Genomic DNA, 15,922 nt, shown 5'->3' on the forward strand with positions numbered 1-15,922 from the left:
ATTTACAGAGATGTATGTCGTGTGTTTTTGTGATCTATGTGGTGACTAGCACAAGCATGCAAACTAGGCTTCGTGATGTTTCTGTTTTCAGGGACTTCGAATTTTGCTAAGTCTGTGACTGCTGTTATTTTGTTGCCATGTATCCATGTGTCTACAGAGAGATCCATGCTCCTTTTGGTGATGTTCACTAAGGATGTTTTGTAGATATAGTTGTGTTCTATCCATCCATGCCCTTGTTTGCAATTATAGAATGTCATATCATGTCTTAATCTTGCTCTACTTTTGCTATAAAATATTCCTGGCAGATGGTTAACATGATATTCAATTTTTCCAAGGTTGTTGTAGTTGATCCTTTCATGCAATGTACTTGATCTTGCCATGGTTTGCTTCATAAACATGCCATCTTACTGTAGGTATTCTTGTTTTGTCATGCATTGCCTTGTGGTGACTGCATCAAGCTCACCAAGATGCCTTCCTGATACTGTTTCTGCCATGCTCTGTTTTCTGCCGAGTCTGAAACCTGTTAACAAAACTTGCTATGTTTACATGGTTGCCATCATATCTTCTGATACTTTTTGGCTTATGGTCAGTAAGGGACTTTTGTTCTATGCTTTTAGTAGATTCATGTCATGCCTTGTTTTGCTATGTTAAGTTCCTGTAGCATGTATTTTTCTTGATCTAAACATGGCTACCTGATGCTGTTTCTGCCATGTCTAGTGATTTCACCAAGTCTGTGAACCTGTTATCTTTTGCACTTTTTCCATGCTTATTTGAACTTGTTATGGTGTGATCTAGCCGTAGCTCAGTGTTCATATTTTGTCAAGCATCTCCTGTAGATTACTTTCATATGCTTTGTTGCTATGTTGGAGTGCTGTAGCCTAGTTACTTGATGTATTATAAGTGCTATCATGCTGTTAATCACATATTCGTGTCATTCTTGTTTTGCTTGCCATTTGCAAACCGTGCATCCGTTTCCGGTGATCTTTATATCGATTTCGACCGAAATCATCTCATCTTTCCAGTGGCATGCTTGGTTTGCCAAGTTACTGCCTTGTTCATCATTTTTCCTCCGGAGCACGCATACGCATCGCATACCATATCCCGCATATCATGCATGTTTTGCATCATGTTGCTTGTCCATTTCCCGTGATTGATTGTGGTTCCGTTGCTTGTGTTCTTGTTTTGGGTAGAGCCGGGAGACGAGTTCGTGTACGAGGAACCTGTTGAGTACACTTACAAGGATCAAGCTTTCGACAACTCTGAGAACCTTGCAGGCAAGATGACCATACCCTCGAAATCACTTCTATCTTTGCTTTGCTAGTTGTTCGTTCTATTGCCATGCTGCGCTACCTATCACTTGCTATATCATGCCTCCCATATTGCCATGTCAAGCCTCTAACCATCCTTTCCTAGCAAACCGTTGTTTGGCTAAGTTACCGCTTTTGCTCAGCCCTTCTTATAGCGTTGCTAGTTGCAGGTGAAGTTGAAGTTGGTTTCATGTTGGAACATGGATATTTTGGATTATCACAATATCTCTTATTTAACTAATGCATCTATATATTTGGTAAAGGGTGGAAGGCTCGGCCTTATGCCTAGTGTTTTGTTCCACTCTTGCCGCCCTAATTTCCGTCATACCGGTATTATGTTCCTTGAGTTTGCGTTCCTTACGCGGTTGGGTGATTTATGGGACCCCCTTGACAGTTCGCCTTGAATAAAACTCCTCCAGCAAGGCCCAACCTTGGTTTTACCATTTGCCACCTAAGCCTTTTCCCTTGGGTTTTTGCGAGCCCGAGGGTCATCTTTATTTTAACCCCCCCGGGCCAGTGCTCCTTCGAGTGTTGGTCCGAACCGAGCCGCCTGCGGAGCCACCTTGGGGAAACTCGAAGTCTGGTTTTACTCGTAGCATGTCTCATTCGGTGTGCCCTGAGAACGAGATATGTGCAGCTCCTATCGGGATTTGTCAGCACAGTCGGGCGGTCTTGCTGGTCTTGTTTTACCATTGTCGAAATGTCTTGTAAACCGGGATTCCGAGACTGATCGGGTCTTTCCGGGAGAAGGTTTATCCTTCGTTGACCGTGAGAGCTTATAATGGGCTAAGTTGGGACACCCCTGCAGGGTATTATCGTTCAAAAGCCGTGCCCGCGGTTATGAGGCAGATGGGAATTTGTTAATGTACGGTTGTAGAGAACTTGTCACTTGACTTAACTATAATACATCAACCGTGTGTGTAGCCGTGATGGTCTCTTCTCGGCGGAGTCCGGGAAGTGAACACGATTTGAGTTATGCATGAACGTAAGTAGTTTCAGGATCACTTCTTGATCATTACTAGCTTCGCGACCGTTGCGTTGCTTCTCTTCTCGCTCTCATTTGCGTATGTTAGCCACCATATATGCTTAGTGCTTGCTGCAGCTCCACCCCATTACACCATCCTTCCCTATAAGCTTAAATAGTCTTGATCTCGCGGGTGTAAGATTGCTGAGTCCTCGTGACTCACAGATTCTACCAAAACAGTTGCAGGTGCCGACGATGCCAGTGCAGATGACGCAACTGAGCTCAAGTGGGAGTTCGACGAGGAACATGGTCGTTACTATGTTTCTTTTCCTGATGATCAGTAGTGGAGCCCAGTTGGGACGATCGGGGATCTAGCATTTAGGGTTATCTTATTTTCACTTAGATTTTGACCGTAGTCGGTCTACGTGTGGATTTTGGATGATGTATGAATTATATTTATGTATTGTGTGAAGTGGCGGTTGTAAGCCAACTCTCGTTATCCCATTCTTGTTCATTACATGGGATTGTGTGAAGATGACCCTTCTTGTGACAAAACCACAATGCGGTTATGCCTCTAAGTCGTGCCTCGACACGTGGGAGATATAGCCGCATCGTGGGCGTTACAAGGGGGGTGAATAGGCAACTAACAATTTTTAGCTTTTCTTTACCAATTTAAACTTTGCATCAAAGTAGGTTGTCTAGATATGCAACTAAGTGAGCAACCTATATGATGCAATGACAACAAGCACACAAGCAAGCAAGAGAGTTAACACAAGTAAGCTTGCGAAAGTAAAGGGACGAGATAACCAAGAGTGGAGTCGGTGAAGACGAGGATGTGTTACCGAAGTTCCTTCCTTTTGAGGGGAAGTACGTCTCCGTTGGAGCGGTGTGGAGGCACAATGCTCCCCAAGAAGCCACTAGGGCCATCGTATTCTCCTCACGCCCTCACACAATGCGAGATGCCGTGATTCCACTATTGGTGCCCTTGAAGGCGGCGACCGGACCTTTACAAACAAGGTTGGGGCAATCTCCACAACTTAATTGGAGGCTCCCAACGACACCACAAAGCTTCACCACAATGGACTATGGCTCCGCGGTGACCTCAACCGTCTAGGGTGCTCGAACACCCAGGAGTAACAAGATCCGCTAGGGATAGGTGGGGGGAATCAAATTTCTCTTGGTGGAAGTGTAGATCGGGGCCTTCTCAACCAATCCCGAGAAAATCAACAAGTTTGATTGGCTAGGGAGAGAGATCGGGCGAAAATGGAGCTTGGAGCAACAATGGAGCTTTTGGGGGAAGAGGTAGGTCAACTTTGGGGAAGAAGACCTCCTTATATAGTGGGGGGGGAACAATCCAACCGTTACCCCCCTCAACAGCCCCGCAGAGGGCGGTACTACCGCAGGAGGCAGCGGTACTACCGCTCCCCCGGGCGGTACTACCGTGGAGTTTGGAGGGCAGGAGAGTGACAGACACGAGCGGTACTACCACGGTGGTAGGGCGGTACTACCGCTCATGAGCGGTACTGCCGCCCTATTGCCGCTCCAAAGTACCGCACTATCCGACACGAAAAATGACCCCTCGAGTCGACGCGGTAGGGGCCTGGTACCATAGCGGTACTACTGCTAAGGACCCACCGGCGGTACTACCGCTGCGGAGCGGTACTACCGCCTGTGACCCCTAAGCGGTACTACCGCTGGGTACCGCGGTACTACCGCTGGGACCAGATTCAGCCCAAAGAGAGAGGAAAGATATCTCCAATGAAACGGAAAGGCTCAGAGGGTGCAAAGAGGATGTGTACGTGTTGATTCCACCCTAGCCTTACCAAAGCGGACCCCCTCTTGATACTACGGTGACTCCTACGAAACTAATTCACCAAAAGAAGCGAAAGAGCTACACCGTCTTGAATGACACTCCGAGGGGAAAGAAATCGTCTCGTGCCAAATGATGAATCTCTGAAATGCTCAAAGCACACGATTAGTCCGGAAACATGTTGTCATCAATCACCAAAACTACATCTAGAGAGATATGCCTTAACAAAAGGGTTTAGGCTTAGTAGAACTAAAACTGAGTACATGATGTGCGGTTTCAGTACTACTAGGTGTGAGGAGGAGGAGGTTAGCCTTGATGGCCAGGTGGTACCTCGGAAGGACACCTTTCGGTGTTTGGGGTCAATGTTGCAGGAGGATGGGGGTATTGATGAAGATGTGAACCATCGAATCAAAGCCGGATGGATGAAGTGGCGCCAAGCTTCTGGCATTCTCTGTGACAAGAGAGTGCCACAAAAGCTAAAAGGCAAGTTCTACAGGACGGCGGTTCGACCCGCAATGTTGTATGGCCCGGAGTGTTGGCCGACTAAAAGGCGACATGTTCAACAGTTAGGTGTGACGGAGATGCGTATGTTGAGATGGATGTGTGGCCACACGAGGAAGGATCGAGTCCGGAATGATGATATACGAGATAGAGTTGGGGTAGCACCAATTGAGGAGAAGCTTGTCCAACATCGTCTGAGATGGTTTGGGCATATTTGGCGCAGGCCTCCAGAAGCTCCAGCGCATAGCGGACGGCTAAAGCGTGCAGAGAATGTCAAGAGAGGGCGGGGTCGACCGAATTTGACATGGGAGGAGTCCGTTAAGAGAGACCTGAAGGATTGGAGTATCACCAAAGAGCTAGCTATGGACAGGGGTGCGTGGAAGCTTGCTATCCATGTGCCAGAGCCATGAGTTGGTTGCGAGATCTTATGGGTTTCACCTCTAGCCTACCCCAACTTGTTTGGGACTAAAGGCTTTGTTGTTGTTGTTGTTGTTGAAGCTACTAAATTGCTTGATAATATTATGGCAAATTATTCACAATGGCTTACTGAAAGAGCACCTACTAGTAAGAAAATTAATTCGGTTGAAGAGATTAGTATGTTGAGTGAAAAATTTGATGCTGTTATGAAATTGGTTGCTAATAAAAGTGCTCCTATTGATTTTAATGATGTGCCTTGGTCTACTTTGATTGTGAAAAATAGTGATCCCGTATATGTGAATTTTGTCTCACGAAACAATTTTAATAACAATGCTTATAGAGATAATCTTAATCCTAGGCCTTCTCCTGGAAATCCCTCTAATATTTATGGTAATTCCTATGGTAATTCTTCTTACAATAATAATAGTAACACCTCTGATCTTGAGAATAATATTAAAGAATTTATCAATGCTCAAAAAGTTTTCAATACTACGATAGAAGAAAAGTTGAATAAGATTGATGATATGTCTAGAAGCATTGATAGGATTTCTCACGATGTAGAAAATCTCAAGTTGAATTTTTTTTTACCCAAAGTTGATGAATCAATTAAAGCTTTATATGTTTCTATGGATGAAAGTAAGAAAAGAACCGCTATGCTTAGAGCTAAAAGAGAATTTTTAGAAAGAGCGTTTTCTAGGGATTGCTTTCATAAAAATGATGAAGATCTTAAAGTGATTGGTGTTTATTCTATTGATTCCTTGTTTATTAAGATTAAAATTGATGATGAAGGGACTGAAGAAGAGTCAACTTTAGCTAGAAGGCGTCCCCATATTTCGGAGGGTGAAAATCTTATTGAGAAAACTGATAAAATTGAGCTTGGAGAGGTCTAAACTTTAACTAGTGATGTGCCCACTCTTTTGGATTACAAAGACTTTAATTATGATACTTGCTCTTTGATTGATTGTATTTCTTACTAAACATATTGTTGATGCTATGATGAAAGCCTTTCAAGAAAAGTTGGAATTAGAAATTTCAATTGCTAGAAAATTACATGATGAATGGGAACCTACTATCAAAGTCAAGATTAAAAATTATGAGTGTTTTGCTTTATGTGATTTGGGTGCTAGTGTTTTCACAATTTCGAAATCTTTATGTGATGTGCTTGGTCTTACCGATATTGAAGAATGCTCTCTTCATTTGCACTTGGCCGATTCTACTATTAAAAAGCGTATGTGAAGGATTAATGATGTTCTTATTCTAGCAAATATGAATTATGTGCCCATAGATTTTATTGTTTTTGATATTGATTGCAATCTGTCTTGTCCTATTATACTTGGTAGACCGTTTTTACGCACTATAGTTTACCACAGACCTATGGGCCCATAGCTAGTAGTGAGATGACTTTTCTCTCTCTTCGATATTCAATACAATGTCCCCCTCAATATTTTTGGAGATCTATTCAATGTAATATTCTTTTATGGTGAGTTTGTTGGGATCCGATGAATTATGGGTTTATGATCAAATTATTCATGAGAAATATTTGAGTCTTTTCTGAATTCTTATATGCATAATTGTTATAGCTTTGTATTTCCCTCCGATCTATCTGTTTGGTTTGGCCAACTAGATTGATTTATCTTGCAATGTGAGAGGTGCTTTGTAATGGGTTCAATCTTGCGGTGCTCTATATCTCAGTGACAGAAAGGGACAAGAAGCGTATTTGTATTGTTGCCATTAAGGGAAAAACGGCGGGGTTTATTCATATTGATTGAGTTTATTTTGTCTACATCATGTAATCTTGCTTAAGGCGTTACTCTGTCCTTTATGAACTTAATACTCTAGATGCATGCTAGATAGCGGTCGATGTGTGGAGTAATAGTAGTTGATGCAGGCAAGAGTCGGTCTACTTGTCTCGGACGTGATGCCTATATACATGATCATTGCCTTGAATATCGTCATAACTATGCGCTTTTCTATCAATTGCCCAACAATAATTTGTTTACCCACCATATGCTTTTTGTTCGAGAGAGAAACCTCTATTGAAAACTATGGCCCCGGGTCCACCTTTATCATATATTAAAATCCAAAAATACTTTGCTATAATTTATTTACCATTCTTTTATTTTGTGTTTTTTGTTTATCTATCTACCATTATCAGACATAATCCTTACAATTAACCGCCGAGGGGATTGACAACCCCTTGATCGTGTTGGGTGCAAGTAATTGTTCTTTTGTGTGTAGGTGTTGTCACGAGGTCTTGCGTGGTTCTCCTACTGGATTGATAACCTTGATTCTTAACTGAGGAAAATTCTTGTCTCTACTGTACTGCATCATCCTCTCCTCTTAGAGAAAATCCCAAACGCAGCTCACAAGTAGCAACCACGTACGAAGCGAGTGCGTACAACGGAAAATAACCTGCAAAAGAGAAGCATTTTAGTCATTAAAAACAACATCATTTCTACATAGCCAAAGCGACCATAGTAATGCATATGCTCCCACCATTATTGGCGTTTTGTACTTATTTGAAATACCGTCCAGCCAATGACGAAAAATATTGGCAACACTTGTAGGCGGATATAAATTTGACGCTATTTGGATGGCTGACCATGTAGAACACGCGAACTTACATTGGAAAAAGAGGTGTTTAATTGTCTCATCATGAGTACAAAAACAACATTTCTTACTTTCTGACCAGTTGCGTCGTGCGAGGTTGTCTTTTGTTAGCACAACCCCTTACAGAGATACCACATGAATATTTTAATTTTAAATGGTACCTTTGGTTTTTTTTCTGTTATTAGTTATTACTCACGGGTACCTCAGAATGCGTGAGTGCAATGTCGCCTGTTTTTTCAATTATGAAGCATGGCTAAGTGATCCTACTCACATTGGACCCAGTGCTCAGGTAGTTTAGCCTATAGTAGGGCAAGAAATATTGAATGGTGATGTAGGCGGGGTTTTCCGAGGAATCCAAATATTTGGCCAACCTATATTTTTTCCGCCTACAAACCACGCTCCATTTGGCCAGCCTATATTTTATTCTTTTCATCATCTCCTTGCCAAAAAAACAAGAATCTAAAATAATTCAGTTTTTGCAAGACCCCTTTTGGGAGCTGAAAGAATGAAAGCATATAAAGAACCGTATTTATAAGGATAGAGTTTATTAAAACCAGTCGTCCTTCAACCGAGAGCAACTTGCCTTTTCACAAGCATTTCTCTAGTTGCTCAAGGTACTACTAATTTTCTTATTGAGAATCGATTTAGATCTAGAGATAAGTTTATTAAGGATGAACAGGGTCATCGACATTAGTTTATTTGTCAGGAATACTCATATGCAGTTGAATCGTTGCAGCACGTAGCTCGTGGAGTCAGCACGTTGGTCGCGAGGCGATTTTCGTGGCATGGAAGCCACCCACCTATGCGCCAAAAGTATACGGTGGATTCATACCGCTGCTCGCGGCTGGACAGCCGTCCGAGCACGACGCCGAGAGGGAGAGGGGTGCTACTGTACTGTGAGTGTGATGCCATGGTGGAGTCATCGAGACGACGATATATACACAGGCAGAGTGGCAACGTCAGTGCAGCAGCCGTGACATGTCCGGTGCACCCGAGAGTGCGCGCCCAATGTCTGCCCACGGCAAGCAGCAGCCGCTGCTACGCTACCCCGCGCCCGCCGCCGGCAACGGCAGCGGCAGCGGCATGGGGAGGCGCAGGTACCTCGCCTTCCTAGCCATCGCCGCGGCCCTGGTCGCCTCCTACCACCTCCTCCACGCGCCCACCCCGTCGTCGCGCTACCACGCGCTCTTCCTCACCCTCGGCTCCAATGCCAGCGCCGCCGCGCACCTCCGCGCGCTCACACTCCGCCCGCACGTCGCCGGCACCCAGGCCAACGCCCTCGCGGCCGAGTACGTCCGCGCCACGCTCTCCTCCCTCTCCTTCCCCACCCGCGTCACGCCCTACTCCGTCCTCCTCTCCTACCCCGTACACCGCTCCCTCTCCCTCTCTGCGGGGCCCGGTCGCCCCAACAACGTCTTCCCCCTGGTCCAGGAGACCTACCCTGGCGACCCCTACGCCGAGGCGGCGGCCGAGGTCGTTCCCACCTACTTCGCCTACTCCGGCTCCGGCTCCGTCACCGCCGAGGTCGTGTACGCCAATTACGGCGACAGGAAGGACTACGCCTACCTCGCCTCCCGCGGCGTGGACGTCGCGGGGAAGGTTGTGCTCGCGCGCTACGGGGATATCCACTGCGAGGACATGGTGAGGAATGCTCGCGACGCCGGCGCCGCCGCGGCGATCATCTACACCGACGCCAAGGACTTCGGCGGTCCCGCGGCCAAGGGGAAGCAGAAGTGGTTCCCCAACACGCGGTGGCTCCCGCCAAGCGGCGTTCAGGTGGGGACCCTGTACTACGGGAACGGCGACCCGACCACGCCGATGTGGCCGTCGTGCGCCGCAGGGGAGGACTGCGAGCGTCTGAGCATGGAGGAGCTGGACGCGAGCGAGGCGATGCCCGGCATCCCCGCGCTGCCGGTGTCGGGGAGGGACGGGGAGACAATCCAGAAGGCGATGGGCGGCGGCGTGGCCCCACCGGAGTGGCAGGGCGGCGAGGGCGCGCCTGTGTACCGGATCGGGCCCGGCCCAGCCGTGCTGAATCTCACATACATCGTGAGTGGGGCCCAGCACAGCGCTCCTAGAATCATGGGCTATGCCCTTTTTGTCTAGCCTACATTATTGAGCATCACTCTCACTTCTACTCCTGTGACCCGCAGGGAAATGACACCCTAGCAACCATCGAAAATGTCTTTGCTGTGATAGAAGGGAAAGAAGAGCCTGACAGGTAAATAATTTACAGCATACTATTCTTCCGTGGATTCTGACAGCCAACTCTGATAATGAAGTCAGTAGTAAATTAGGTGTTACAGCCCGAGTAGTTCCTTTACTTTATCAACCGAAGCCAACCTGAAGGGTAAAGATACATTTTATAAGGCGATGGCTAGATTCTATGAAATTTTATACTAGGATCAAGCATCGGATTCTCCCTGAGGCATGTCCAAGCCAGAGCTAACAATTTCAAATTTGCCTCTGTGTTCTTTTTGCAGATATGTGATCATAGGCAACCATCGTGATGCCTGGACATTTGGGGCAGTCGATCCCAACAGTGGAACAGCAGCTATGCTCGAGGTAATCATCCTTAGTGATATCTGTTCTGAATGCAAGACATCTTTGCTGAATCAAGGATAGTGACTCGGTACCTACTTTTGTTTTTAGATTGCAGAGAGGCTGTCCCAGCTAGAAAAGAAAGGATGGAGGCCAAGGCGAACAATCATCGTGTGCAGTTGGGATGCAGAGGAGTTTGCGCTGGTATGTTCTTGCTCGTGTGCTCTCAGATGCTTTGCTTATTCTCAGGTGTAAGCGCTAAAGCGTAGAAATATCCAATGTCTCAGATAGGGTCTACGGAATGGGCCGAGGACAACATCGATATAATTGGTTCAAGAGCTGTTGCTTATCTGAATGTGGACATATCAGTGTTTGGGCCTGGAGGTCTTGTGCCCCGCGCAACCCCTCAACTCGATGAATTGATCCAGGAAGCAAGCAGAATGGTATTTTAGCTCTGCACCTAAAGCCTTTATAAGCATATAATTTGAACTTCATGAGCAGCACTGAGTACATACTAGAGAGTAGGTTCCGAATTTATTTAATTATTCGATCCTTTCTTTCTTTTTTCTTGATTGAAGGTACCCGATCCTGATGATCCGTCTCATACCTTGTATGACTACATGATTCGCCAGAATCCTCCGGTGGGTACAGTGATGGAATGGTCATATAATTCTGTTGTGGCACAAATGAGTCATCATGAGAGCTTCATTTGATTTGGAACACACTGAAGTGATAAGCTCCGATTTTCAGATTGCAAGAGTGGCCGGTGCGGGAACAGACTTTGCAGCTTTTGTCCAGCATATTGGAGTCCCTTCACTCGACATGTCTTATGGACTATGTAAGTGAAAATGTTCTTGGTGGTGGATAAGCCTGAAAAACCATGCTCCCTTTCGATAGCAAGTTCTTATTCATTTTTAAAAAAAATCAGTAGACTAGGAAACCATATCTTTACAGCTTGTGTTATTATTACTCCTCTAGCATCTGCTCTAAATATTGTTGCCCTTGCAGTTTCAGAGTACCCTGTTTACCACTCGCTGTACGATGATTTTGTTTGGATGCAGCGGTTTGGAGACCCCCTGTTCCACAGACATGTAGCATGTACTGAACGAGAGCTATCTTTTCAAATTCAAAAAGTAGAATCGGTGTTCCATTATATCGCTGACTAATCCATTTGACTGCGTGATCGTGCAGTGGCGAGCGTCTGGGGTCTGATTGCTTTGAGACTTGCAGATGATGAGATCATTCCCTTCAATTATGTCTCCTACGCGTCTGAACTGGAGGTATCTTCTCTTCTGGCAACTGAGATATGCAACTTTTGAACAACATAGGGTAATCCCCTGATTCAGTTTCATCAAGCGAACTGAAACAGAATCATGATGTAGACTTGCCTTTTCTATTGAGTGGCGCATACTTTTTTTTTATGAAATTATCATTAAGTGTGGCGTGTAGAAGCAGCTCCAATAATTACTTGACACATGGACTATGTGCCGTCTTGTTTACTCCAGGAGAGCTCAAAAGTTGTGGAGGACGGATGCCCTGGGTGTGCCGTCAGTTTCAGCCCTCTGCACAAGTCAATCAAGCAGCTTGAGAAGGCTGCCATGAAAATTCACATGGAGAAGAAGGTATGTGAACAAAAATCCCACTGGAAAGCAGCTTTCACCGAAATTTCCAGCTATAAAACTTGCACTTCCTCATGATGATAGGTGCTGCAAGCAGATAAATGGGGCCTAAACACGAGGGAACGCACACTGAAAGTCAGAGAGATGAACGACCGCTTGATGATGGCAGAGCGAGCCTTTACCAACAGAGAAGGGCTCGCGGGGAGACCGTGGTACAAACACATGGTGAGTACGTAGCATCGAAGCTGCAGGCTTGTTGCATAGTACTACTGTACTTGTCTGAACTGAACTGAAGTGACTCCGAAAACTGACCACGGTGATGATTTTTTGACGAATAATGTGCGATGGTTTTTCTCCCTTGGCAGATTTATGCGTCGTCGGACCAGGACGACTGGGGCACCAAGGCGTTCCCCGGCATCGTCTCGGCCATGGCCAACGCGCAGAAGCTCAACACGTCGGAGTCCTGGCGGCTGTTGCAGCATGAGATTTACAGGGGTGCAAGGGCCGTGTCCAAGGCCTCTGCGGTCCTGGATGGCAGGCTAACATGATGCGGAGTAGACATCAGCACAGAGCACAGCAAGGAATTTACCGGTGCAAATAAGTAGGGAGAGGGAAAAAGAATCAACACTTGGCTCATAAATGATTGACGAATCACCCCCTTGTTGATTCTCTCTTGAGAGTAGCAGCAATAATTTTCGCAAAAACATTAGAGAGTAGCACCAATAAGTTAGCGTGTCATTTTTTACCTTTCGCCATCAGAGTGTAGCTCATCAAATTGGTCAGCAAAAAGTGTGTCGATGGATGAGGCCATGGATCTCGCAGTTTATTGGCGTGGTGTCCCACTAGAGATCCTGATTCCGCAGCATCAGCCTCCACGCAACAACATCTGACGACCGTGCGGTTTGTGATTTTTCTGCATGAATCTGGCAGCTGGTTCGTCCGTTGCTGGCCGGTCATTGTTCGCGTTGAAGTAGAATATGCTGGTAATCAACACCCTGGTCCCTGGGCCTCGGAAATGATAAGAATACATCAAGAAATAGGGTGCACGCGAAAGATTCTATGAGGACGACGTGTACAGGTTCATCCAATAAGAGTGGATCGTGCCCCTTTATTTATTTATATATCCCCATATACGTGGCGACTTCTTAGACATAGGAAGTTACAGAATAGCTTGGGCGATTGGGCATCTCCAATAGCCGTCCAACGCGCGGCGCGCTAAAAATCAGTTTGCAGCGCGCCGATCGCCTGGTTTGACGCGGCGGGGAGCGCTGGCTCCAGCAGCCGCTGTAAAATGCAGCGCGCAAAAATGTAGCGGGCGCGAGCAGTCGGCGCATGCCATACATTGAATTTCAAACATCAAAACAAAGACATGGTGTTGAGGATATAGACCTTAGAGTCACCCGCCAGGAGGGGCCGGGTTACTCGTATGGTCGTTGCCAGAAGCCCGGAGACAAGCTTGAAGACGATGGGCCAGAGATGGGCTAAGACCCGGATACGGCTTAAGGCCCATAGTTATAATCGTTATTATGGTAGAACTTGTAGTGTAAGGCAAGTATGATTGAGAGTCCGAGCCGGATACTCTTATGAGCCGGCCGGGACTCTAAGGGCTGCTGGGCGTCCGCCTCCCTATATAAAGGGACGACCCGGCAGCGGTTTAGGGAGAACGAGAACAATCTCGTCGAGAGCCGGGCATAGCAGTTTTAGCTCCCTGGTGATCGTAGCCCTAATCAATACCACCCCAACTGGACGTAGGCTTTTACCTTCACCGTAAGGGGCCGAACCAGTATAAACCCTCGTGTTCCTTGTCCCACATAACCCCTTCAAGCTTCCTAGTTGCGATGGCTCCACGACTAAGTCCTAGCTCGAGGACATCTGCCGTGACAATTCCACGACAGTTGGCGCCCACCGTGGGGCCAGCGCACGGTGGATTTGAGTTCTTGAAGGGCAGCTTCGAAGGGCTCAAGGGATACGCTGTGGGCCGGATGACCAAGAGTCGTCGCGGCAAGCTCTACATCGACGATGCAAACTGGGGCCCCGACGCCGGCTCAATTGAGTACGGGTACCGGGTCCCCTTCGGCGGAATCCATGTCTTCATTGGCAAGATTGGTGAACCGGGACCTGAGCCGGATCTCTGCGCCGATCTCATCGAAACGGCTCAGCGCGCACGACCCGCCCGGGCCCGGCCTGCCGTAAAGCACACTTTTGTGGGATGCATCCATGGAGGGCCCTTTGATCCAGCTGGGTCCGGTGATGAGACGGCCGCCGGCTCTGACGGCGAGTCGGCCACCGATGAGTCAAACTCGTACCAACTTCAGGATGACAGGCTCATGGGTTGTTCCGATGGTGACAGTATTCCGGACCTATTTGAGCCGCCAAGTCAGGTTGGAGTTTTTATGGCTGGTGCGCAGCCTGTTCAGAACCCTGCTGCTGGAGCGGGAACCCCGGTGCCTTCGCCGGCTCAGGTGCTAATGGATCTCACGGACAAGATGACGGCCCTGTTAACCGCCACGGTTGACCCGGCGGATCAAGCTCAGCATGATGCGGAGGTGGCACAGTTAAAATTGGATCTGATAAAAGCTAAAGAGGATCTTGCAGCGGAAGGGATCAGGCTGGCTGCGGAGCGGGCGGCTCTCGATGCCCGGACTCAGCTGATTCAGGCGCAGTCCTTCCAACTCACGATGGATCAGAACGCGGCCAATGAGGTCATAAGAAGGAGGCATCAAAAGGCCCAATCTCGACTCCCACCGGTTTACGATCCACGCAACCTCTTCAACACGCCAGGAGCAGGGTCTAGTAACCCGCCAGGGGTCATAGCACCTGGGTCTGGACCCCTTATTCAGCCACGAGTGATGGGGCCTCCCCAGGTGCCCCCTGCCCCGCCTCAGTATGTACCAATACCCCCGAGTCATTATAATAACCCGCTGGAGAACATGGTCGCTGCGGCAGCACGGTTGGCGGCTATCCCCGTTGACGGCGACTCTCCGACGGCTATTGAAACCCGCCGGGTCAGGGAACTCCTTCAGACAGCACTGGCGCAGCAAGAGGCATACTCCTACAGCCGGGACAGGATCCACTCGACCCCTCGTCCAGGCCAGAGCCCGAGTTACAGCCAGCACATGGTCTCAGCAACCGGCTCAAGTAACGTCCGACGCCATGACCCGCCCCCTGGCCATGGCCCGGCTTATAATGGAGCCTTTTACGCAGCAGACCAGGACAAAGCGCGCCAAGAAGCGGAGCAAGTGCCTCAATTGACGGCTTACCAGACCTCCCCCGGCTTATCTGACGACTTCCGTTGATGTGGGTATCCCTACCAGGACCGGGGGTGTCCCTTGTTTGGTGCCAGCTATCCGTAATGGACGTCTACCTAAGGACTTCAAGGGCCCTAGGAAGGTGCCTAACTACACAGCTGACTTGCAGCCCGCAGCCTGGATCGAGAGTTATGAGATGGCTATGGAGCTGCTGGAGGTCAGTGAGGCGGCCATGGCCAAGTATTTCACCATGATGTTAGATGGAACTGCCCGCACTTGGTTGAAAGGGCTACCACCGAATTCCATTGGGTCTTGGGCTGAGCTGAAAGCCCGGTTCATCCAAAACTTCAAAGATACCTGTAGGCAGTCTATGTCAATTGTGGATTTGACTAACTGTAAGCAGCAGGAGGGTGAGTCCACGACACATTGGGTTCGTCGGGTTAAGGAAATCATACATTCATCAGACAAAATGGATGCCGGCTCAGCAGTTTTAATGCTGGAGCAGAATTGTCGTTTTGTGCCCCTGAAGATGAGACTCGGGCGGCTTAAGCGCGACTGCACTGATATGGGTACGCTAATGGCAGCTCTTGTCAAGTACGCCGATTCTGATGGTACCAAGGATCCCCCTTCAGATGATGAAAGGACAGGGAAGGGAAAGAAGAATGGCAACGGCAAGGGTCCTCAGTTTAACCCGGGGAACCAAGGAGGAGGCAAGCGCAAGGCAGATGGCAGCCTAGAGTTTGTGGCCAACGCCAGCGCGCAAGGCAATAACCAGCGACGCAAGGGGAGGCCTCCTCCCCGAGGCGGCGGGTCAGGACCCTCACTGGAGCAGCTGTTGAATGAGCCTTGTCCGAGGCACGGCTCTAGAGAGAAGCCAGCGACTCATCTATGGAAGGATTGTGCAA

General features: G+C 47.9%; 1 protein-coding gene across 1 annotated transcript; it reads left to right on the plus strand.

Annotated features, from left to right (window-relative positions):
* Positions 1-8,518: 8,518 nt before the first annotated feature.
* Positions 8,519-12,593, plus strand: LOC123079069 (probable glutamate carboxypeptidase LAMP1). Its single transcript, XM_044501740.1, has 12 exons — positions 8,519-9,658; positions 9,763-9,830; positions 10,093-10,174; positions 10,262-10,354; positions 10,438-10,593; positions 10,729-10,791; positions 10,901-10,988; positions 11,159-11,248; positions 11,342-11,430; positions 11,656-11,772; positions 11,854-11,994; positions 12,135-12,593. Exons 1-12 carry the CDS (start codon positions 8,588-8,590, stop codon positions 12,315-12,317), a joined length of 2,241 nt encoding a protein of 746 aa, XP_044357675.1. The 5' UTR covers positions 8,519-8,587; the 3' UTR covers positions 12,318-12,593.
* Positions 12,594-15,922: the final 3,329 nt, after the last annotated feature.

Source organism: Triticum aestivum, chromosome 3D (genome assembly GCF_018294505.1).
Source record: "Triticum aestivum cultivar Chinese Spring chromosome 3D, IWGSC CS RefSeq v2.1, whole genome shotgun sequence".
Lineage (NCBI taxonomy): Eukaryota > Viridiplantae > Streptophyta > Magnoliopsida > Poales > Poaceae > Triticum > Triticum aestivum.